The sequence below is a fragment of the Polyergus mexicanus genome, unplaced genomic scaffold (assembly GCF_030449975.1).
Source record: "Polyergus mexicanus isolate NDT 795.1 unplaced genomic scaffold, iyPolMexi1.0 SCAF_12, whole genome shotgun sequence".
Taxonomy (NCBI): domain Eukaryota; kingdom Metazoa; phylum Arthropoda; class Insecta; order Hymenoptera; family Formicidae; genus Polyergus; species Polyergus mexicanus.
Window position 1 is genome coordinate 6,492,875 of NW_027223332.1, and position 24,606 is coordinate 6,517,480.

The following is a 24,606-nucleotide window of genomic DNA, read 5'->3' on the forward strand; positions in this document are numbered from 1 at the left end:
TATAAAGTATAAAACGATATACGTATTTATTTACATACATATATAAAAAAATAAAATTTGGTACGACAAATAGCGCGCGCATTGCAAGCGCATTTCACGCGCTTGAATGTCTAGTTCGCTCTTTAAATTTGTCACATGACTACATTAGAATGAGAAGAAGAAATAAATAAAAGACAAAATACGCAACAATATTTTTATTCAACAAGATTGAAAATTGCGGGAAGATCTTAGAATAGAGGAAATGCTCGCGATCCATATAATTTTAGAATAGGATCGTTCGTAAACTTTACGATAAACTTAAGGTACCTTTTCATGCGTCGCTCATCGCTCGTTTTGAGCGATAAAAAAGTCACGTGACTGGATTGTCGCTAGCGACAAGATATTGAGCATGAAAAGTGTTCGAATGTTACGAATGTGTTTCTTCGAACAATCACGGTGCATGGAATATCTAGATGTCAAAATGTATATACTATAATAGAAATTGATATAATTTGCGCATAATGAAGACATGCTTGTCTAGTATATATATAGTTTGTGGTCACGTTGTGTATCGTATATCCGAAATGGTGTAGTGTCATTGTGTGTGGTTGCGGTAGTGATGTGGAATTTTGCAATAGTGAAAATATGACGGAAATCAGATCGTTTATGAATCTTTTATTTTTTCTGTTCGTGATAATTCTCTATATCATATCGCAATGCTTAGCCGCTCTATCTGACAAACAATTATGTTACGACCCGGATTGTTCGAGTAATTGAAGCCATACTTTAGCTTTAAAACTCATAACACATTTTTTTTGTATTTTACTCAATCGCACAAATATTATAACTATCTCCATTTTTATTTTATTATAACTATTGATATAACTATTTTTTCTCTTATTTAGAACCCATTTCGTTAGCTAGGACAACACTTGCTTATGTGGCAAACGATCGTGAAGTAATGTCATTTGGTATTAATGCAGATGTTAAGGTTTTCAGTAAAGGTGCTGGAAAAAGAACAGATTTATGGGGTGTTGAGGTATACTTCCCTTCATATTGAATGTTATTAAGCTAGTAGAGTATGTTATTGAAAAGTAAAATTTTCTATTTCAATATTCTTTTTAGATATACTTTTTATTAATAATTTACCATTGCTGTCATTCAGATTTTTATTTCTCAAAAGAATATATTTATACAATAAATATATTTACACGATAAATTTTATTTCTCAAAAGAATATATTTTTCTCATATAATGATCTCTATTCCAGATAAATGGCAAACGTGGATTTGCACCCAAGGGATTCCTAAATGAATATAAAATCCTGCAACGTGAATTGCAGTATGAAGTGCCTGTTTATAAATTTACTGAAGAAATTAATGAAGTTCAACCCAAGAAATTTGAATCAACAACAGAGGAAATACAGAAAATATATCCTTTATTAAAAAATAAATTGCCCCATAAAGATAATGAGGCATCGTTAAGATCAATAAAATCCATAGATAAAAGTATTGTGCAAGAATCTCAAGTGATTAATGTAGATAGCATAACATCTTACGAAGTAATAGATGGTACTACAGTTTATCCTGACAGTGAGCCATCTATACAGCCCAGCTTTGTGTCTGAAATTGTACATGCTACTGCATCACTAAATGAACAAGATTCAATTGATTCTAAAATAAATCCTGATCATAAAGAACCATCATCTGACAAGGATACATTTATCAACAATAAGGAATTACAAGCAGACACAAATGATGCTAATAGTAAAATTGAAGGAATTAAATTACCTTTAGATATTCATGAACAGACCAGCACTGAGATACTATTAGAGAGTTCCAAAGCATTAATCAATTCAACTTTAAATACAGTGAGCAAAGATGACACTCTAACACTTGATGAAAACAGTAAATCTGAAGATGAGTCATTTAAAAAGTTGGAACATAAAGAAAAATTGGATAATAAAATTAAGACAGATAATAGCGCTGAAGGAAATATAGAAGATAATAAGAAAGAAGAAGTAATAGAAAGTGTTGAAAGCGAAGGTATATTTGCTTCGATTACCAACACATTCAACATTTTATCTAATTCACAAGATACTGCAGCAATAGAGAGCAGCACTATTCAAAATAATAATGATATACTTGTTCCTAAAACTGACAATGATCTGCAGTTAAAACAGGTTTCAGAAGATGTTAAAGATACTGTAGCTGAAAAACATGTTCCAACTATTCAGATAGAATTGGACTCGGACATAAATCCAAGTCTTATAAATAAAGAAAAGATAGAAATACAGCAAGAAATTATACATGAGAATATTGAGAGTGCAAAAGTTTTGGATGAAAAGACAAAGATAGAAGAAGAAGCATCTGTTATTTCTTTGGAAAATGCTACATCTCCTAGTGACGTGCCTTTATCCAATAATTTTGTACATGAAGATGCTGCGCCTAAACCTGCCAAAGAGTTGCCAACAATACCTTCAATTGTAGTAGATGATAGTTCTATTTCTGCAAAAACTGACATTAATAGTCTTGTCGAAAATATTGAAACACAGGAAACGAGTAAAGAAGAAAAAATTACAGAAAATGTTAAAGACATAGTTGGTTCTTCTGAAAAAGAATCAATAATCTCTGATTTGAAAGAAACTACAGCCACAAAAAGCGTTTCTACTCAAAGCAGCAATGATATTGAACAGAAATTGTCAGAAAATGATAAAACGCATTCAGAAAATACAAAAGAAGATGTTAGTCATAAAGAAACATTTGTCCAAGTTACAATTGATAATAATATTTCAGAAACTATTAACTTATTATCCATTGCGGAAACAGCTGTTAAAGAAAATACCACAAAAGAACCATTTTTCAAAAACCACACCATTGGAGAAAATACAGTAATTATAGACGAGACATTAAATCATAGTGCTACAGATATTCCATTTACTGAATTTATTGTACATAGCAGTATAAATAAAAATGATAACTCAGTTAATGATGCTAACTCGGACAATATTCCTATAGAACTTAACGAATTTTCTAATGGTGCATCATTTGACATTGTTAATTCAGAGAAATCTCTAGATACTCATCAAAAAGAAATCTCAAATCAAATAAATTTTAATGATGTTTTGCAGAACCATGATTTATCGAATGTTAAAGGAGATTTAGAACATAAAAAAGATCAATTTGATAATGTAAAAGAAGAAAAAACATTGTCTGAATATGGTGATTACATAAACAGTGAAGACAAAGTTTTGTACACAGATGCATATATTAAAGAGGATAATGACTTGAAAAAACCAGAATCAAAACCTATTATACCAAAAATAGAAGGTATTAAAATTTTATTTTACTAATATTTAGTAATATTTAATAGTTTCAAAATATAATCATATAATCTTTACTCAGATGAAAATTGCTTACTTGAAGATGAATGCATAACCAAGGCAACTGAGCTTTTGGAGCAAGTAAGTCTTAAAGAAAATATTTTTATAATAATTATTTATATATATATTTTATCATACAACATGATTTTCTCTGCCATAGAAAGAAGAATCAGAAAGTGAAGAAGATAATTTGGTTGACTTTATGAAATTGGATCATAATTATTGGAAAACATTGATATTTCTATTCATAACAGCTGTTACAGTACTCATATTTACTCTTGGATATTATTATATTGAGGTAATAATATATACTGTGCTTACATTTGCAGTGCTCAAAAACAGTAGTAACTCAAATTTATATATAATATAAAAAATATATTCCACAAGTTTAAGAGAAATTGTATTTAAAATCTTATTAATTATGAATAATTTATGCTTTGAATTAATATTTATCTTTGCATATCAAATTAAAGCATTTAACATTATTAAGTACAACTCAATAGTATTATATTTCTCTTTAGAATATAAAAAGAGATGGGCAACTCATAGCAAAAATTAATACACTCGAGAAGGAAAAGACAGATTTAACTTTCTATGTAGAATCTATCCAACAAGAGGTAAACAGTATATATGTACAAATTATAATCTTTTGCATACTTATATTCTTTGCCATATTTTTTTTTCCATTATACAAATGCGAATTTATGTATTACATTCCACTAAAATATAAACATTTTAGTTACTTTCCACACAATATGACTCATCTCATTCTGAAGACATGGCTACATCTTTAAAAACTGATTTAATAGCATTACAGGTATGTGTCCAAGTATTTTACATTTTTATTATATTTTTATATAAGTTGAAAATTGCATATTCTCTATCTATGTTTTGCTGTTGCAGAATGAGAAGACAAGATTGGAGGAACAGGTGACTGTGTTAGAGAAAGATTTAGAAAATGCAACAGAGGCTGGATTGGAGCTTGAACATATGCTAAGAGAAGTTTTATCATCAAATAATGAAATTAATCCGTTAGCTCAATCAGTGGAAGATCTAAAAGCAAGATTAGATGCTCAGCAAACTGCAAACGAATCCTTAACAAATGCATTAAATCTTAAAGCTCAAGAAGTGAGAGTAATCTGTTTACTTTGTATATTAATGTCTATGATATATCTTTTAGAGTATTTATTATTTAATTTGATTTTTGATGTAGAACAACATTAATTTTTTTGTTTTGTTGTTTTCTCATGCAGTGTGAATTTGATAAAATTAAAGTTTGTTAATATGTTTTAATGCATGAATATATGTATACATTATAAAGATGATATTTATATTGGTACATTTTTTTAATTTTATACTTCTCTCTTATGCATATCTTATATTTATTCACTTATTATTTTATCAATTTTTACCCAATGGTTTTTACATACCAAATATATAATACTAATTAAAATTTGTTTTATTACAGGTTGAGACTTTATCAGCAGATCTTGTTTCTGCTAAGAAGAAAGATGAGGAACTTGAAGTAGAACTTTCACGAGCTCAAGACGAGCTGATGACTCTAAGAGATCTTAAGAATAATATAGAAAAAACACTAACAGATAAAGTACATAATTTGGAAGAAAAATTAGATGAAGTAAGTTTGCAATTGCATATCTCAACAATAGTTAATATTATGACATAGGAGATTTAGTTATCAAGAGATATATATACACTATTTGTCACTTCTTTTTAGTTGTTTATCGAAAAGTCATCATTATATAAAGAGTTAAAAGGCAAAGAAATAGAAGTTAAAGAACTGATGGAAATCGTTAATCAGATCAAATCGAATAATTTGGATTTGGAAAAGTTATACGATGTATCTCGCATTAAAATTGATGCACTGCAATTACGTGAAGAGAGAGATGAATTAAAGATGCGATTAAGTGATGTTGAAGGTGCTCATCAATTATTAGAAGGTGTTTCTCTAAATATAAGAAATCTTGAATTAGCCACAACATTTTTCTAACTAAGTTTAATTAATAACAATATTTTTATACAGAACATATGAAACTTGTTAAGGAAGAGATAACTGCACTAAGTGATCAGTGTAAAATAGCTGAAAAAGAGAAGAAAGATGCAGAGACGCGACTTGAGGTATTGTCAAAGTTTTTCAAAGAGAAAGAAGCTGAACGCCAGAAGTGAGCAATGATTAGTCTTAATAAAAATGTGTGTGTGTGGTCTTACACTTAGATAAGTTATTAATATTGTCATTATTTTAGGGAAGAAACTATGTGGCTGCAGAAACAAGGAGAAGTTGTATCGACAGTCGAAAGAATACATACAATGCAAAATGAAATACAAAATTATAAGTAAGCACAATTGGACAAATTCGTTTAATAATATCAAAAGAAAATCTAAAAATTGGATATTTATATTATTTACACTATTATTTAGAACAAGTTAAAATATTCTCATAAATATACCTGTAATTACAAGAATTCTTGTTTAACAAATTTTTAAACTACAATTAATTCATCATAGAAAATTTTATTTTAGGCAACAAGTAGAAATCTTAAAACGAGAAATCGTGGATCAGGAAAGAGAATATAAAAATCAAATATCTGCTCTAGAAACGAAAGCACATGAACAATGGGTAATATATATATATCTGTTACACACGCGCGCGCGCGCGCGCACACACACACACACACACACACACACACACACTATATATATATATATATATACACACTATGTTTCATAAGGTTGCTGCCCGCCAAAATGAGCGTCGTTTGGAAGAATCGAAAGCCGAGGCTGGTCAATTACGTAATCGTCTTACTCTTGTAGAGAAAAATCTAAACCTAAACGATACTGATACCGAAATAAAGTTACATCGTAAGTATTTTTATTATAAGATATTTATTATATGCATACATATTTAGCAAACAAGCTTAACAATCAATAATTTTTAGCTTGGAAAGAGATTATATATCTATTATAAAATTTATCTTTAACTATTATTATAGTAATATTTTTTTTTTTTTAATTTTTTACATGTGATATATTCATATACAATACTCTTTGTAAGCGAATAATAATTTATTAGAGATTTATTAAAGATCTTGTAGAAACTATAACTGTAGAATATATAATGTTGCAATCTGTAGAATAGAAAAATTATCTAGTTTCTTAGGAAGTAGTAATTTAAATCAATGTAATAATGTCATAGATATATAATTAGTGCGTCAGAAATGTGTTCAGGTTCATCTACAGAGGGTGGATTGCGCAATTTATTATACGTCGAAACTGCAAGTTCGTATGTTTCTGTTTGGATATTTTATTTTAGTAAACTGATTTTCAAACAGGCTTGGAAGCAAATGGGGAAACTGTGACTTCGCCGCCATTATTCATAGGAGCAGAATCGTCCAGCTCTCCAGTAATGTTTAGTGGTTCCTCGGGTGTCCCTCCACCCCCACCGCCCTCCTATCTACACTGTTTCCCGCCGTATCTGCCACCCTTACCGCCCACTACCTCCGGTCTACCTCCATATGATATCGGTCAGCGTCCTCCACCTCTCGGCGGCAGATTATCGTCACCTCCGCCGATGCCGCCGCCGCCACCCTTGCATCCTCAGCTCACTTCCGGGGGCAGGTATGAGAACGCCGGATCTCCACCGCCACCGATGTCTTCACCGCATTTACTTCCATCATTTAATCATCACAGATCGCCACCACCTCTTCCATTCGGTAGCGATCGCATCCCGCCTCTTCCTCCACCCGGTTTCCCTCCACCTCTCGGAACGACGCATCCTTGGGGGGAAGAATCACTGCCGCCCCCACGCAATTCTGGTTTCCATCCTCATCAACGAGAGCAACGTGCGCGCAATCGCAAAGGTTTGTGAAAACAGTATGTGACACAGAGCGACGACACATTTATTGGGATATCATAGATTAGTCAGATTCATCTCCTTCCTGTCTTTTCGGAAAGCATTTTGGTTGTTACTATCATCTATTCTATTTTTTTTTTATTTTTATGCATGCAAGGACGCAAACGTTTCTCTAAAGTGAGACAGTTTTGGAGTACTATGGAAGGAAATAATCCCAAATAGATGCCGTGTCAGGTTAAAGAGCTTAATCAATTTTAATTTATGTTAACGACACGCAATATGTGTATATATATCTTCTGTTTTCTAATATATTTTGTGATACTTCTTTATATTGCATTACTAGCTCAATTTTCACATAATTTTTTTTTATATGCATACATAATTTTTTATTTTATCGAAATCTATTTTTATCTCCTTGCATTTTTTAAAATTGTATAGATATACATATTAAAATATAAATAAAAGAATAAAAATATAAGTTGTAATTGAAAAAATATATTTTTTTCTTTATTAAAATTTTTTTTTTTTTTTTTTAATTTCAGGTTCCTTACATTCTTCAGGAGAATCATTGGATAAAGCACATCATGGAAAAGTCTAAGTTTTGTATCTTGTTATTCCCAATATACTTGTACAAAGGCCAAATCTAATCACTGTATCAGTGACATTCTTATTGTATAACAATTTCAAATAAATATGTAACAATAATACAACTTTCCGTTAACATTAACATAAAACAAACATGTCAATATCATAAAGATATTCACTAAATAATATGCCAATGATATTGTTATGTTTGTGATTATTATGTGTTAAATTGTTTTATATTGTTTTGCTAAAAGAAAATAACTTTTTTTATTATTAGTTATTTGGGAAATTAATATTATAATTTTTACTTTATTTTATGATTCTGAAAACACATGTATAGTGAATTATTTGTAAAAATTGTTGAAAATACTTATGCATTTTGATTGCATTATGAAAGCAACAAAAGTGAAAATATTAAAAAATATTTATAAGTGAATTATATCTATATTTCTAGTAATGACGTGCATATTCTAGGTATTCAACTTAGTAAATAAAATATTGTAATAAAGTTCTTGTATAATCTATGTAGAATAAAAGATATAATTGTTATATATGGTTTTAAAGATTGAAATAAATTGTAATTTATTATGGCTGTGTGTTATCAGAATTATTGCAGATTTAATATTTTAACTAAAACATATATATGTATATATATATATATTTTTTTTTTTTCACATATATATATGAAAATTTTATGAGCCTTCTAATCTTGTATCAAAATAACCTAATTAAAATTAAAAAGATATATTACTTTATACACACACATATAATATACATATATAGTATAAGTATATATAAAGTAATAAATTTTTTTATTTTGGATGTATATATTCTCTGTAAAACGTTACTCGTCCAATTTATTTGAAAATTGTTTGTCTTTTCTATATATATAAGATGAAAATTATATATTTATTATCTATAGAAATAGTCTCTTTTTACATTTTGTGTTCAATAAGATGCATTGTACAAGTAACGTAATATTTAAATACTTACAATGGTAAGTGTTTAAATGTACAATATTCACAATTTAAAGAAAGGGCGGAGGAATGCACAGAATATCTTTTTCATTTCACCTATGTTATGTATGAAGATCCTAACTTTGTAAAGATCATTTTGCAACTATTTCTTTTATATCACAAATAGTAGATATGAATGATAAAATGTAACGATATAAATACATATAATAAATTGATAGTGCCGAGTGTTATGCCAAAAACACTACAAAAAATATAAAGAAAAAAATAAGGACCGCAAATATCTTTATCATTAACCATCTATTGCTTGTTACAGACTGAAAGTACTTTAATATTTCAGTATGTGCAGCTTCCACGTTTAGCTCAGTATCCTCTATATTACTGTCTATCCTGTAAATAAATTAATTCTTTTTCGCAAATAGGAATTTATATTTATAAAATTTTGATAATGATAACATGTTTTCAGATAATCCTTTTCATTTGTCATGGAACACAGATAAGAATTACATTTTTTTTTCTTACCTTTCAACCATTTCTTCTTGTTCCTTAACCATATGTGCCAGTTGCTGAAAAATGCCACCTAATTCAACTATAGTAGATTCTATGTTTTGCATAGTTTCAGCTCTTGATTGGACATATGCATCCTACAAAAAACAACTATCTGTAATTTTTCTATTTTGTATGATACTAAATTTCTTTGTACATATGCTAGATCACTTACGGTATCGTCTTGTATAGATTGTTGCATGATTGTTAACTGATGCTTCATCATTGGTTCTACGTCTATCGCAACTGAATTACTAGAAACCTCTTCCTGTAGTAATAAAGAACCTTGTTTTCCCAAAACAACACTTGGGGGGAGCATAGTAGATACAGATCCTTGACTAAATTGTTGTCTTCTGTGTTGCTCCTCTCTCATATTCTGTATATGTTTTCATATAATTTATGTATTATTATCATTCATATGTAGCCACTTTTCTAATTTTCCACAATATTTACAATTTCATATAATCTTTCCTTCTCTTAAAATATTCATAATATATAAATATTTGATTGTGCAACAATATTAATATAAACATTCAAAGAAATTTAAACTATATATATATATATGACATTATATCATTTACTTTAGCCTACCTCGGATCGAATTTCCAAAACATTTTTAAAGTTATTTGACATATCTGCCAATTTAGATTGCAGTGTCATCACAATTGAGGAAGAATGCGAAGCAATATGATGACTCTGAGAGGAACCAAAGCTTTCTCTTTGGGATTTTCCAAGCTCTTGCAATTTCCCAATTTGAAGATTCAAGCTTTTTAGGTCTGTTTTAATAATATTTGTAAGTTCTTCAATTTCCATCTGTCTGTCATTAAATATGGATTTCTTCTTGGCCACTGTAAAATAAAAATTTTTGTAAAATAGTACCAGTATTTTTGCTTAGTATAAACATCTGTTTCTTAATCTAGTTTTACTATTCATACTTAATTTGTGTATATTAATTCAGATATCTTAAATGATAAGATTTAATGGCAACTATCAATAATAATTTCAATTGGAACTAAAATTTCGGAACATTTTTTTTTGTATAGTTTCCCGAAACAATTTGGTATAGCCTATAGTTGAATTTTCTTAATTTCCATATAGATTTGTGTATAAGAGATGGTTTTAGAACAAATAATAGATTTTTTGCAACAAATATGATTCTTCTACTTTTAATATCTTTCCTTTGATATAACATATTGCGACTGATTAAAGTTGCAGTAAGCGGTATACCAGACTCTTGTACATTTGATTCTTACATAGGGCAAGCTTCTCCAGTTTGGTATATGTGCTAGCAATATTTTTGCCAATGTTCTTTGCTATCATCATGAAGTTTGAGTAGCTCTGTATCTGACGCGCGCGACGCGGATTCTGCAGATTAGCAACGGTCCGCGCAACGATTCTACTCTGCATAGAGCGGATCGCGTTGGCGAATTCGTTGGTCCTGTCACGAGACGTCATCGTCGTCGTCGTCGTAGAATGCTCCGTTGAATTGACAGTCTCCTCGCTCAACAATTCATCGCTCGCTTCGTCTCCATCATAATGATATCGCGAATTGCTCGAGCTCGCAATTGCGAAGTCGCGATCTATCACGTTCCCTGCGATGTGACGTCTGCGTGCTAACATCGCAGCATCCTCTCAGCTTGTTCCACGTGCGCGGGTGTCGCGAGGATCTTTACCACCAGGCCCAGTTATGTGTCAACAGATTGCAAACGGCGACGACGGCGACGGACACGTCTGCATGACCACACATATGACAGTTCCGCGGCGCGATCACGTATTATACGTATACGTGATATATACACTAGGGTCGTCAATAAATATCTTGACCGCATAAAGTTGGCCACAATTGGGGAACCAATAGTAACTAGACCCGTCTGGTTACAAGAATATGCGTCTAGGGGTCTAGACGCATCACATCAGGCTAATCATGATTGTTGTATAGAATCCTCCATCTATGTATTTTTATGTCTATGCTTCCGTAGTTCGCAGTTCGCAATTCACATTTGTAGTTCGCGCGTGACGAAAAAAAAAAATTAATTTAAATTTCGAGCTTTTGTAATTATAAAAAGAGTAAAATATGACACGTATATAAGAGTTATCTTCATTTCTGTTAAGTGTTATTAATCACGGTGCTTACCAACAAGAGTAAGGTCGGATTTTCGGTGAGTTTAGATTTATATCTTTGTTGAAATAGATTTAACGCGATGTTCAATGCAAATCGTATCCATATTTATTTGTAAGATATTAATCTATAAAATTGAGATTGTAATTTTTCTTGTATGCATTTTCTCTGTTTTCAACAATCTTGACAAATTGTCGTGTAATGTTAAAAGCAATTTTAACGAATTTTATAATTAAGACCCGGCATATAATAGAGAAAATATTAGGAATAGAAATAAAATTAATAAATATTAGGAAGAAAATTTTGAAATTATATTTTACTTCAAACAAAGGAACAGAATGGATTAATGCATGATGAATTAAAAATAAAGAATGATTAAACTATTTCGTCCTCGTGCTTGAAGTAAATTAATTTCAAATTGCACTTCCTAATATTTAATATATTTCTTCCTATTCTTAATATTTTCTCTCTATTTTACGTAGGTCCAAACTTTATTGATTATTAAATATTAATAATATAAACTAATATTATATATGTAATTATATAATATATAATATTACATTATATATTAATAATTAATAATAACTGAATCAATTAGTGATTGTGTGAGTAGTTGCTGCACTTTTAACGCGATCGGTAATTCGTAAAGTGTGTGATTTTTATTGAATATGACGGAATTGAACATTTTCACTACGGTAGAGTTAGAGATTGCATCATTACTGATAATATCTTGTGTCAATAATATAAAAAAAATTAAAATTTTCATCATTTTCTTTTCATGAATTTTTATCACTACTTTAGAAATGGATATCAAAAAGGATAATAGTATATATACAGTATAACACGAAGCATTTTACAGAGACCGTAATAATTATAATAATCGATACTTGTATTTTGTCTTTCATATGTTATGTACTTAAAAAAAATTCTTAAAATTTTTTATGGCGCGTCTAGATCTTTAATATTTATTCAATTTTTTTGGAAAATTTTAGGCGATTTAAATGATTTAATATTTTACTCATATATCAACTATTTTTTTATTGTTTAATATATTTAAATGCACTCGCGTATTTTTTAACTTTAATTTGGATATTTATACTACCACGTTATTTTAAATTAAAACCTGAAAAATAGGTACACAGTCAATCCTGAAAAATATGTGTCAAACTATTGAATCAAATATCAACAGTTGATATTTGCCGCCACCAAGTATTTTTACAAATTTTCTAATTTTTTTTAATGACTTTGTAATTTATTGATGATGATATGTTATACGAATATCTACGCTAGAAGAATATTTACCGAACCGGTGTTTATCTGTATGCAACGGGTGGATGATAGTTTCGAGCTCTATTTTAAATGTCGGACGTCTCAAAATTTTTAGATTACACACGCATCATGGTGCAGGGTACTTAAGTTATAAACTTACATAAATATACACAAAGTACATATTTTTTATTTGTATATATATATATATATATATATATATATATATATATATTTATATATTTTATTGTATCAACCTTTCTCTCTAACCAGTTTATAATGTATAAGAAGTATATCTTAGTTTCGTAAATATAGAGCTACAGGAACGTACGTCTTTTTTGTTATAAAAAATCGCGACACACCGCTGTATTTTTCTGCAAAAATTTTCCTCGTCTTTGAAAATTGTTTACGAATGACTACTCCTGCGTATGGATGTTTAATCATGCATATATATAATTATATATTACTTGAAATTATACTTTTTCGTACGTCGAAGGCACTATTGTTGAAGGAACTAAGAGGGTGTTAGGATTACCTAAATATATATAGGAAGTATAGATCTTTGTGTGTTCGATATCAACTTTACAATTTTTTATAAGATATAGATCTCCGCACTGCTGTATGTATATATAAGGCAATATCGTAATGCCAACCAGCAATTATAATCTACTTCGCATTTGTATTTTATCGCGTGGTACATAGCAAATCAGCATAAATCTTACGCTTGACGGACGATGTAAATAAGTGATATAATTAATCAAGTGGAGTGCCGATATTATGTATTAAACTGTTTCTCTGTGAATAAATATGACCGTCAACCAATATATTAATATACATAGCATTTAAATAAGAAAAAAGCTAATTTTAATAATAAACATATGAAAAATATACATTTAAATGATTCAACAAACCAATTTTTCAATCTTTTTCTTTTTTATTGATGTACAAAGAAAAATGTTTTAAACTCAACATTATTTGTAAAAGAGCATTAAACTTTAAAGACAGTTATGTTAACTTTTAATAAAAAATTTTAATTCTATTTAATGTTTATTTAATGTGAATTCAAAGCTTTTAATCTTTTAATTAAAATTACATGAATTAATTACTTTATTTAATTAATTAACTCCTTTCCAATTTATATTATTCATATATCTTCGTAAATCCGGGCTATATTTTTTCACAGCAGTAGCAATCTTTTATTTCAAAAAGACGCAGATAAACATCGTAAACAATCAATCGTATTGAAAAGCTGTAGGAAACAACAGAAACGCAACTATATATTATAATAATATTACTTTAACGCGATGCACTCGGTGCGATATCGAAAAGTTACTCTACTACAGCCACGTAACGAGGGATCGTTCTTCCTCATTTTCAAAATCGACCCCGATACGCCATTATCGACATATCGAGCGCGAACAGCTGACCGTTTTTTAAGCGGTCAGTACGTCCGTGTTCTTCGGTATCTCGTTGTTCATGTCCTCCATCGTTTCGCGGCTCTCTGACTCTGGGGCGGCTTCCGCCCTCACCGTTATCGGTTCCGCATTGTCACCGCCTAACGTCGGTAGAGTGTCGTTTTCCGGTTTCACATCGATTATGCGAATTCGAAATGCGGTGCCGCCGTTTTCGTCGCCCGATGTGTAAGTCGTCTCGTTGATCGTTACCACATGACCATTAATGATCTGCAATCAAACGAATTAAATATCACGCATATTAAATTAATCTTATAATCTGTCTCTAGGGGGAACTATATATACTGATTTAATAATTGCAAGAAAGTCATTCTATTTTTTATTAAAGCATATGTACGAGTCATAAATTAGTCATAATCTTTAAAATTAATAATCGGTTTAAAATTTTTGTCTAAAAAAACTTTTTTTAAGTTTCAAATATAATTTATATTTTTTGTTATCTAATCAATTTATTGTATCGTTAAATATTCAAAGATAGTATGATGTATATACAACAGGAAGCCTCGGAGAATAAGAGCTGGTTTAGGGATGCAAACAGATTATTCGTACAATTTGCAGCTGTACAACCGACAAATGCATTATCAAAATTAATTAAGCTCTATTATTGAAAAATTAGCAACCGCCACATTTAGAACATGACAGAGCGTATAGTACAGTACGATGGTTTATACTGTTAACAAAGAGATGTAGTGCTTCGGTTTGAATTATTAGAACCGCTCTATGTATTTAGTTAAACTTTCCATATCTTCCTATACGTATGTGTGTGTGTGTGTATGTGTGTGTGTGTGAAAACGCAATGAAGAAAATATCCAATTCAATATTTCCATATTTTCCTGACAAAATGCTAAATCACGTTCCGTTTCCACATGTCATACTTTTAATGTATCATTCCTATATTTTAACCCACATTTTTCAATGTTTAAATGCCAATAAAAGTTTTTTTTTTTTTTTTTTTTTACGAAACAACATTTTTCACGAAACAATTTAATGATTTTAAAATAATATTTCGATTATTATAAATAAAAAGATAAAATTTACAAAAAATACTTCGCGATTATTACAAATAACGAAAAGATAAAAAATGCAAATTTAGTTGCCTCTCTCTCTCTCTCTCTCTCTCTCTTTCTTTCTTTCTTTCAATTGTAGCGTCTTAGAAAAGAATAATCATTTTTCTCTCTCTTTCTCTTTTTTTTACCTATCTTATACGGACATGTTCTATGCAAACGACGGGCTTTACACGCGAATTAAACGCTTATCCGAAAAAGAAATTCGCCGGTACTCAGCGAAATTTTTGGCGGTCAGTTATCCATTTCTGTTTCGCGCTTTGTACGGCAAGTCGCATTAAGCGTTAAGTGACTTACATATCAGACAATGCGCGACGGGAAATGCAGTAATCCGATCACTACCATCGCCGTACACTTGCCTCTATTATACTATTGTTAAGGATATTCCCTCTCACCCCTCTATCCCTTCCTCCATCTCGATGCTGCAGCTCATTCGTGTACGTAAATTGCTGACATTGCATTATCTTCGCGACGTGTCCGGCGCGGTGTCGACAGATTATTTTACTTTGTTCATTGCGGACGGTATCAACAACCAGCTCGAAATTTATTTTCGATCACTTTCAATCACAAAAATGTCCAACGCCACAAATGTAACATTTCGAACAATAATCGGCAATTGTTGAAAATATAAGACGATAATTTTATCGATTGAGTTTATTAATGAAGATTGTAACAAAATTATTGATTTAAGAGTATATAATTTAGATATGTAAATTAATTTAAGTGTGTATATTGAATATGTACTATTGAGTATGTTTACCTTAGTGGTGGAAGTTGTATTTGCTCCTTCAGGAATCGGAATTTTCGCGATATCAGGCATATTCCAGAAATAGTTCATAAGATTTTGCCTCAATCTATTTAAAGTCTCTGAAAGAGAGAAAAAAAAACAGAAATAAGAATTTAAAAAATCAATGTTTTCCTGTACAAATGTACGTGGTAACTCATATGAATAATGTTCCTGTATAATTTTTAAATTGGCTGCTTGATTTTATATTTGTAAATGTCAATAACAACAATTTGGTAAAGCGTGCTTGATAATGCAGAATTGAATTTAAAGCGTTGGCGATTGTTCAAAAAATATTTATCAAGCATTTGGAGATGACGTGTTTATTAAGACCATGTGTGATCGTTGGGTTACAAAATTACATTTCCATGATTTTGATTTAGGAAATGAAGCATGATACATCCATTGATTTGTGAATAATGATGTATTTAAAAAAAAAAAAAAAAAAAAAAAAAAAAAATTATAGTCTCGACAATTCGCTACATTAATTGAGATCAATATATATAATATATAATTCTACTATCGATCGATACACATATAATTGTGTTTATTCATTTATTGATTTATAATTTATATTTTCTAACAAGTTCCTTATGCTTTGTATTATGTTAAAAATTGTATTAAATGCAGCTGTGTCCAAGATTCGTCTAATGACGATTGTATTTGGTACTTTTGCATTTCGAGTCATACATTTAGCAATTGTTTCGTCGTTCTTTCCGCCTAGTTACCGTTTCGTTTCATTTTAACGATCCAATAGCGCTTTATTGCGATTTGGCGCAAATCAGGTCGTGCGTACACTAGTATAGGTGAGTCAAAAGTCAAATCCTGGATCAAACAACACAAATGAGGGTACTAATACGTCTGTATCTCTTTTCATACAATTTCCGCGAAAAAAACTATGTACACATGGAAGAATTGAAAAAGCGAACGCAATAAACGACACTATTTAATGGCGTGTTTGCGCTACGCGAAGTCTATAATATAAATTTATTTCTCTAAACGCGATCGCAGAAGGATACATAATTAATGCTCTTAATCTTGATATAATTGAATAAAATTTTTTTTCGTCATATGTATCGAAATTAAACAAGTTCTTCATAATTTTTTTCACATTTGAAAATATTGCTTTCTTAATCCATTTTTCTTTTCTTGCTTCGCAGTCGTATATTTCAGTCTTTCTGTATAATTTTAATGTTCTTGATATAATATATAAATATTTATGTCCAAGAGTATTTATATCTCTTACATGTTTGCGAACTCGCATGTCGTTATGCAATCCCCGCGGCTCCGCGATAAGACGTCGTTTGGTGAGCGTTATAAATAAAATGGTAGTTGATGCCGCGACTCAGTATTTCGTAAAATGTAATAATAATTTATGCTGTGATCGGATATAAGCGGAGAGAAAACGGGGAGTACGTCAACCGTGCCGATAAATTTTGCATACTTTATTGCGCTTACAATGCGGTTGCCGGAGTAAAATAGTCGACTGTATCGGCCGATTATTGCTATGTGGAATCTCAATGAGGACACGTCGGGTCGGCGTATTATTCGGCAGTGGCTTCGTTTGCATATAGAAAAATTTACAATAGATAGGAAGGGGAAAGCGCGGGAGAGGGGAACGATATGGTTAGCATTGGATACATTGCTGAAATCAGTGCGTTACCGGCTCTCTGCACGCGGTGATTTTAATTAGCTGGCAAAATGGCCCGTTATTGTTAAAAACGGCCGTTCATAAACGCTTATTTCGAAATTCGACGTGCGCCGAATATACGAAGCGCGGAATTTAACAAATACGCTAAATCAGCGACAGGAAATTATGATGTCGCAAGTTTAGCGAGCAACAAGTAAACAGTTTTATACGAGTCGTGGGGAATGTTAAAAATAATTTAGAATAAAAATGTTTAAAAATGTAAATTTCGAAATTATATATATTTTTGTTATAACGAAATTTGAAGGACTGGTTTATATAATATTGCGCTTATTTAATAACGATATATTATAAAATGACCGTCGAATTGAAATCTGCGTTGTCAATTTTGCGAAATGATATTGCCGCAATCATTAACTTTCACAGTATTAATTTACATTGCTAAAAATTATTATTTATATCGCTACTGTATGTTACATGTGCTACGAAATTTTAATTCTGCAATATATATAATTTTGATATATCTTCTATATGAAATTATATCTGTCTAATAAATTAACATAAAATGCTTACAAAACTAATAATTATCAGCTTTTATACAATGATAGCAATGTAATTATTATATTTTATCGATGGTTAAATTCTAAATCATTTTATAATCATGAAAGTGAAAACCTGTCGCCGATATCGAGTTCGACAAAAGGCCAACTGGTATCTCAACAATTAAGTGGGGCGTAATGTGTATATTTAGCATAAATATAATTCATTTCGATTATGTCTTAACATATGATGCCTCCAAATTATCAACTATGAATTAATCCAAGGATAAAGAAGGCTAATAAGGACATCTATATGATACATACCAATTAAATAACTATCAAAAAATCTTCATAATAATTCTTTACAAAAAAGTATTTGTACATTATCTTTTAAAGTTATGTATATTGTGCATAGAGAGAGAGAGAGAGAGAGAGAGAGAGAAAATAGGAGACTTTACATTTACAGCGATATTTCCGAGACACGTCTGATGCAAATCAGTCGGCCATTGCGATCGTATTAAATTTCAAATTGTTCGACAACGCTAAAATAATAAATAGCTCGTGAAATCATCGGGAAATTGGCATCCGTAGGCTCTCGTGCTCGCGGAGTAACTCCCGGTCTCCCGGGTCCATTTCCAGTTGACCGGCCTCCCACGTCGCTGCGTCACGCGAATTTGAATAACGATTCATCGAGTCGCGCAATCAATGATTACTGTAAATTGCCCAGTGGATGTCCACAGTTGCTTTTGGCCCTCGGATTACGTATTATATACCATCAGGGGCCGATCGATTGGAGCGATCATCTTCTCTTTCTCATGCGCTTTTGGCAGCGCGCCTCTCCATCTCTCTATCTCTGTCGCGCCGTTAAAATCCTCTCAATAGTGAAAGTGACCTGATAAATTTTGTACTACTCTTGTATGTCGACCTTGAAGCCACGCAGGATCTTACAACGACTTTTACAAGTGATCCACATATTTCTTTACTCGCGTTACTGCAATTCACATGCGTTGCGACGCAAAATCTTTTTGCTCACTGATAATTTCAGTCCAGTTTATAGTAATCATGCAGACGAAAACCAATTGTACGAATTTCTCAATTAATTTAATACATTTCTAATTCTATGCAGCGGGCGAATGTGGCCTCCGCTCTTGCATACTCTCGCTTCGCTTGATCGACCAAAGCAATAATAATCAAAGCTTCTGACATTGCAGTGACTTGTGCGTGTCGCGACTTGCAAATAGGCATACTACTGAAACTATCCGCGTCGTGCATTGCATTCTGCACGAGTGTATATGGAATTTGATACATGAGATATACGTAAGGGATCATATGCAGTTATGCATGCGATTCAAATTTATCCTCCCTCGCGTCCGCGGGTCTTTGTGACTTGTGCACAAGGGGTCTATTTGGATGCAAAAGTTTACACTCAAAAATTTATTTCTTACAACGAAACTCTAAAGATGTATTTTTTTTATTTATTTTTTTTTTAAATATATGTATATATATTTTTATTATATATTTCGTTTTTATATATATATATTTTTTTTATTGTTATATATAAATGTAAATTTAATACTTTAAAATGCGCACTTTGAAATTTAATATTTTGAAAAATTATTCGACATTGATGATTATAAAATATTAAAAATTGGAAAATTTATTAGGTTTGTCTTTTGATAAATTTTTTGATAAATTATATCGCGCAAGATTATCCCCAAATTTATCTATCAGTTTATTAATTAATTAATTAATTTATTGATTTATCATATACACGCGCAGTCGCGATGTATAGTACGCATCCATCTCGCTGTATCATAAAATGTACCGAACGAGAGAATGGGTCTTTGAAAATAGCAGAGGTCGCGCCAATTAATTCTTTCTCTCTTGCGCGACCTGTTAATTTTCTCTGAAAAATTTAATTTTCGGTTACGCTTTAATCACGCTGCGCGCAATATTGAGTGAAATTTCAGGAGAGGAAGAAGCTCTCTTTCCTGAAAGGATAGATAAGCTATAAAAGAGATCAGCGCTTAAAAAAATTTACAATGATATTAGACTATAAAATGATCAATACTTTGAGATAGTTTCACACATTTACGCTGCAATATCTGTTAAAAATATATCTAGTTATCTACGTATCTTATATCTTTCTCGTATGTAAAAATTCGAATATAAATAAATTATATATTTGAGAGAAAGAGAGAGAGAGAGAGAGAGAGAGAGAGAGAGAGAGAGAGAGAGAGAGAAAGAAACTTTCCAAACTTGTTCTCCCTATTCTATCTTTATTTTTAGTATTAACAATTCGAATATTTTTAATTTAATGCAGTCACAGTCGTGTAATTATATCGGACAGACGTATATTCATATTTAATTTATTATACACCTACATAGATTCATATTTAATTTTTTATACATTTCCGTTTAAAAGAACGCTATCCTTTTATAGCGATGTATATAGTATAGAGTTAATCTCACGTCTGCATTATTTCATCTTGTTACGAGCTTAACATTAATATCGCGACCTTTACCTGACTGCGCTACTTCGAAAGGCCATGAAACATGACGTTTATCGCCATGGATTTTATTCTGTCGAGCGCGCGACGCACGTGCCGTCTACATGCACCTGTCCGCTAGGGATCTCGGAATCACCTTGTTAGAAATTCCACGCGATAACACCGTTAATCATGTCAATCGATCGATCGACTACTTTTCTTCGTCGCACGTTTTTATAGCCATGCAAATATATACGCATGCATAGAGATATTTGTCATTAGCGACGTACCCGCCGCATTTCGCGACTTGATATCATGACAAGGGTCACAATCGCAGGATGACAGATAGTTAAAAAGATCTATATGATTCCGAATCTTGCGTGCCTTTTTCCAGATGAAGATCAATGTGTTATCTCACGATACAATATTATTTCAAATCAGATTTGGGGCTATACATGATATACAAATATAGAGTTTTTGAGATGAATGAATGTAAAAAAGAAAATTTGATAATACGTATTTATATAATATGTAAGCGTGCATGATTTTTTTGAACATAAAAATCATCTTAACTTTCATAAATATTTTTATCTGTGCCTTTTTAGATTGATTAATATTAACGTCAAATTGTCAATCATTGGATTTTCAAAGTTCCGACAATGATATTCTTTTTCTTTTTATCAATGTTAAATTATATTTTATGAAACTGATAAATATTTATAGTGTTATGTCTCCTAAACTGATTTGTCCCGATCAATTTGTAGCTTTTTGCAATCCGATAATAATCGCGGCTGGCCAATTAAAACAATATTTGGGTAATCGCTTTCATTAGAGTACTGCTGTTACCTGTTATTATTCTTTTTCGCCGATGTAATATTATAATTACGTCGATTAATGGTGCGATAAACGTAATCTTACAGCTTAAGTTGTTACAGTCTATGATAAGAACGTAACATATATATGTACATATGCGCATTAAGCAGAAATTACCGCAATTGCCAAAGTCGTCGCATTTCGAGGAATTACGTGAACTTTTTAGGCCGCCGTATTCGGCTGTTATCCATGTAAAATTTTTACTTATTTGGATGCATATTTGGCATTTAATGCATATTGTTTGAGCTTTATAAATATTTATAAAATACGCGTCGAACGCGCAAAACGCATGAAAATATTTAACGAGAATTTTGTTAAATATTAGTTAGTAAAAAAGTAGGAAAATATACATCCGACATGGATGGTTTTTTTCACTGTTGTTCTGTTTATTCTCTCGCACACCGTATACTTCGATCGGAAAAAAAATGAAGATAAACAAGTTTCTCAAATGTATTCCGTTGCGATTGCACGATTGTAATACCGCATTTATATTTTTTGCAAATTTCTTCAATGTACAACGATAGAAATGCGGAAGTATTACATATCAATATACGTTTGTATTTGTCTGTTCGTCTATTTACTTTACCAAAAATAAGAAGAAACAAGACAAAGATTTAATATCGATTTTTCTTCCAGATTTCAATCTAAAATATTTTAGACTTTTATTTGATTTTATAAGTCATATTTATATAAAAATATTTAGATCTCAAATTATTCTCATGGAAAGATTCGAGATAGTAAACCATAAATATATAATCTTAAATTTAATAAAATTATTATAGAAAACTTACTTTTATTAATCTATTTTCTTCTTAGAATAAAACGTGCAATTTTTTCTCACCATATTACATATGACAAAATAAAGGAACTAAATATATTACTATAAATAATAAAAAAATAAAAATTATCATAATTAAAAGAAGCCTTATTTAAATAAATAATTTATAAATATATTAGTTCATTAATTAAATCTTTAAAATACTATAGTAATATAAATACGATATAGATAGCCTAAAAATATAAAATGGAAAAAAGAAAGGAAGCTATATATATTGAATTAATTTTCTATATACAAAAATATCTTGATTATTATTTATTAGATGATCAGACATATACCATACACATACACAATACTTATTTTAAATGATTTTATAATTAAAAATTATTATTATTTATAAATTTTCTAATAAAATATTTTTATTTCACGATTATATATTTTCTTTAAGTCGTCTGTTTGAGTTCTATATATTTTACATTATAAAATAGTTTCCATTTGAATTTCGATATAGTTGTTTATATGCTTCGCGATATTATTTTTCGACGAAATTCTTGTTTAATGCGCATTCAAATTACGTTAAATGCGAATATCCAGTTTCGTATGCGGATTCTCTTAAATGCGATCATCAATAATGGCCAAATGGCGATACATTGTCAGAGTGAAGGCATGGTCTACAGGTGCGGTATCGTTTCGCGATATATGCGAAGCTCGAATTGTTGCGTAACGAGAGTGACAGGTGGCACGCATGCGCCCACACACGAATAAGCAAGTCATTACCCGCGAGACATTATTGCTGCAGTTGTATACACATATACACATATACACAAGTCGTATATATGACGCATATCGTAGTCGAGCTGGTTTATGGGAGATTGTTGATCATCCTAGAGCGTAGAAGAACGGAAGTTGCCTTCCGTAAAGCGATAATCTGTAGAATACGCGTGTAATGTCGCAACGTTGATTCTACGCATCGCCAAAGCGAATATTTGAAAGCCCGATTATTGTTATTTACTTAGAGGAAAAAGGGGGCATTGGTATATCTACGTTTAATGCTAATTCTATGCATAGCCAAAGCGGCTATTTGAAACCTTGATTATCGTTATCTGTTTAGAGGAAAAAATAGGCACATATCTATGTTTGGACGTACAACATATTTCTTGCTCATAAAAGGAATTTTTTTAGAAATTTTTATGCAATAATATTTATAAAATTTTACAACAAAAAAGTTTAACTTCTTTTTTTATAAATCAATTTTAACTTAAATTTTATTGGATCTAATATTTTTACGTGTGTGTGCGTTTATCGAGTAAAGTATCATTTCCAAGCAATGTTAGAAGTTATAATCGTAAAAAATTACATTATACGTAAAACTTTGCGCAATCAGGCGGAATCAAAACATCAAGTAAATAATCGATTGTTAAACGGTATTAAATAATCATTGATTAGCCAATCGACGTTGATAACCAAGTTTTGCTCTGAGCGAAACGACAGAACGTGATGATAATTGGTAGACCATAAACAATACCAAATGTCCATATAGGCGCAGACTGACGGAAGTTACGCTCAGACAAACCGCATGTAAGCGAAATACGAGCTTGACGCCCGCGATGCAATCGTGGATGCGTGTTGCATTTCCGGTCGAACCGTAAGCGCGATGCGTGTGCGATATTTGCGCACGCCTATATGATCCCCACCTGTCAGTGGCAATACGCACGCTCGTACACCACGTTTGTGAATTTGTGTGATTAGAGAGCAGAAACATGAAGGCGCTAATGAAAGTAACGGGATGTATTCGCACCTATATTTAGCACCTGATTTGATAGGCGACCGTCTGTAATCCCAAAATCTGTATTTCCCGCATTCGACTATTAAAAGTACCATTTCGACGATCATTTTACGTTAAATATTTATTACGGTATTTATATCGCATGAATAAAATTAGTATTTCCGCGGTCACATTTTGCATGAAACATTGCATGAAACGGGTATTGATGAGAGTTAATGATAAAAATCTATTCTCTTTTTAGCGTAAGTGCTTCCTTCTTTTACTTCTTTACAATTCTTTCTCTCTTCCCCGTCTCTTTCTACTTAATTTCTCAAATATATATTTAGTTGACTTTAACTGCGCGCCCGCGCGCAGAAAGCGTAATACAGTGTAACACAGTTATTAAAAAGTATAAACTCTGATATCGGAAATCGAAATTATGTTATAGCATCTCTCTCAGTTATTCTAAATATAT

General features: G+C 31.0%; 3 protein-coding genes across 3 annotated transcripts in view; 1 reads left to right on the top strand and 2 right to left on the bottom strand.

Moving 5' to 3' along the window:
- The first annotated feature begins 592 nt into the window (after positions 1-592).
- Tango1 (transport and golgi organization 1) lies at positions 593-8,303 on the top strand. Its single transcript, XM_070304794.1, is given in 17 exon segments — positions 593-607; positions 610-748; positions 885-1,018; positions 1,250-3,308; positions 3,384-3,442; positions 3,522-3,659; positions 3,883-3,978; positions 4,101-4,178; positions 4,265-4,489; positions 4,830-4,997; positions 5,097-5,319; positions 5,403-5,541; positions 5,623-5,712; positions 5,900-5,996; positions 6,109-6,238; positions 6,709-7,236; positions 7,772-8,303. Coding segments are annotated over 17 exon segments (4,368 nt in total). The 5' UTR covers positions 593-598; the 3' UTR covers positions 7,828-8,303.
- A 4-nt stretch (positions 8,304-8,307) lies between these two features.
- Positions 8,308-11,130, bottom strand: Syx5 (syntaxin 5). Its single transcript, XM_070304796.1, has 5 exons — positions 10,588-11,130; positions 9,926-10,182; positions 9,510-9,710; positions 9,311-9,432; positions 8,308-9,178 (listed from the first exon to the last, which is right to left on the bottom strand). Exons 1-5 carry the CDS (start codon positions 10,952-10,954, stop codon positions 9,019-9,021), a joined length of 1,107 nt encoding a protein of 368 aa, XP_070160897.1. The 5' UTR covers positions 10,955-11,130; the 3' UTR covers positions 8,308-9,018.
- A 1,787-nt stretch (positions 11,131-12,917) lies between these two features.
- Positions 12,918-24,606, bottom strand: part of LOC138938427 (icarapin-like) — a 29,102-nt gene continuing 17,413 nt past the window's right edge. The window contains exons 3-4 of the mRNA XM_070305378.1: positions 16,016-16,122; positions 12,918-14,401 (exon numbers count right to left, since the gene is read on the bottom strand). Coding sequence (XP_070161479.1) covers positions 14,153-14,401; positions 16,016-16,122 — 356 coding nt within the window. The 3' untranslated portion in view covers positions 12,918-14,152. The remainder of the gene's footprint in view (positions 14,402-16,015; positions 16,123-24,606) is intronic.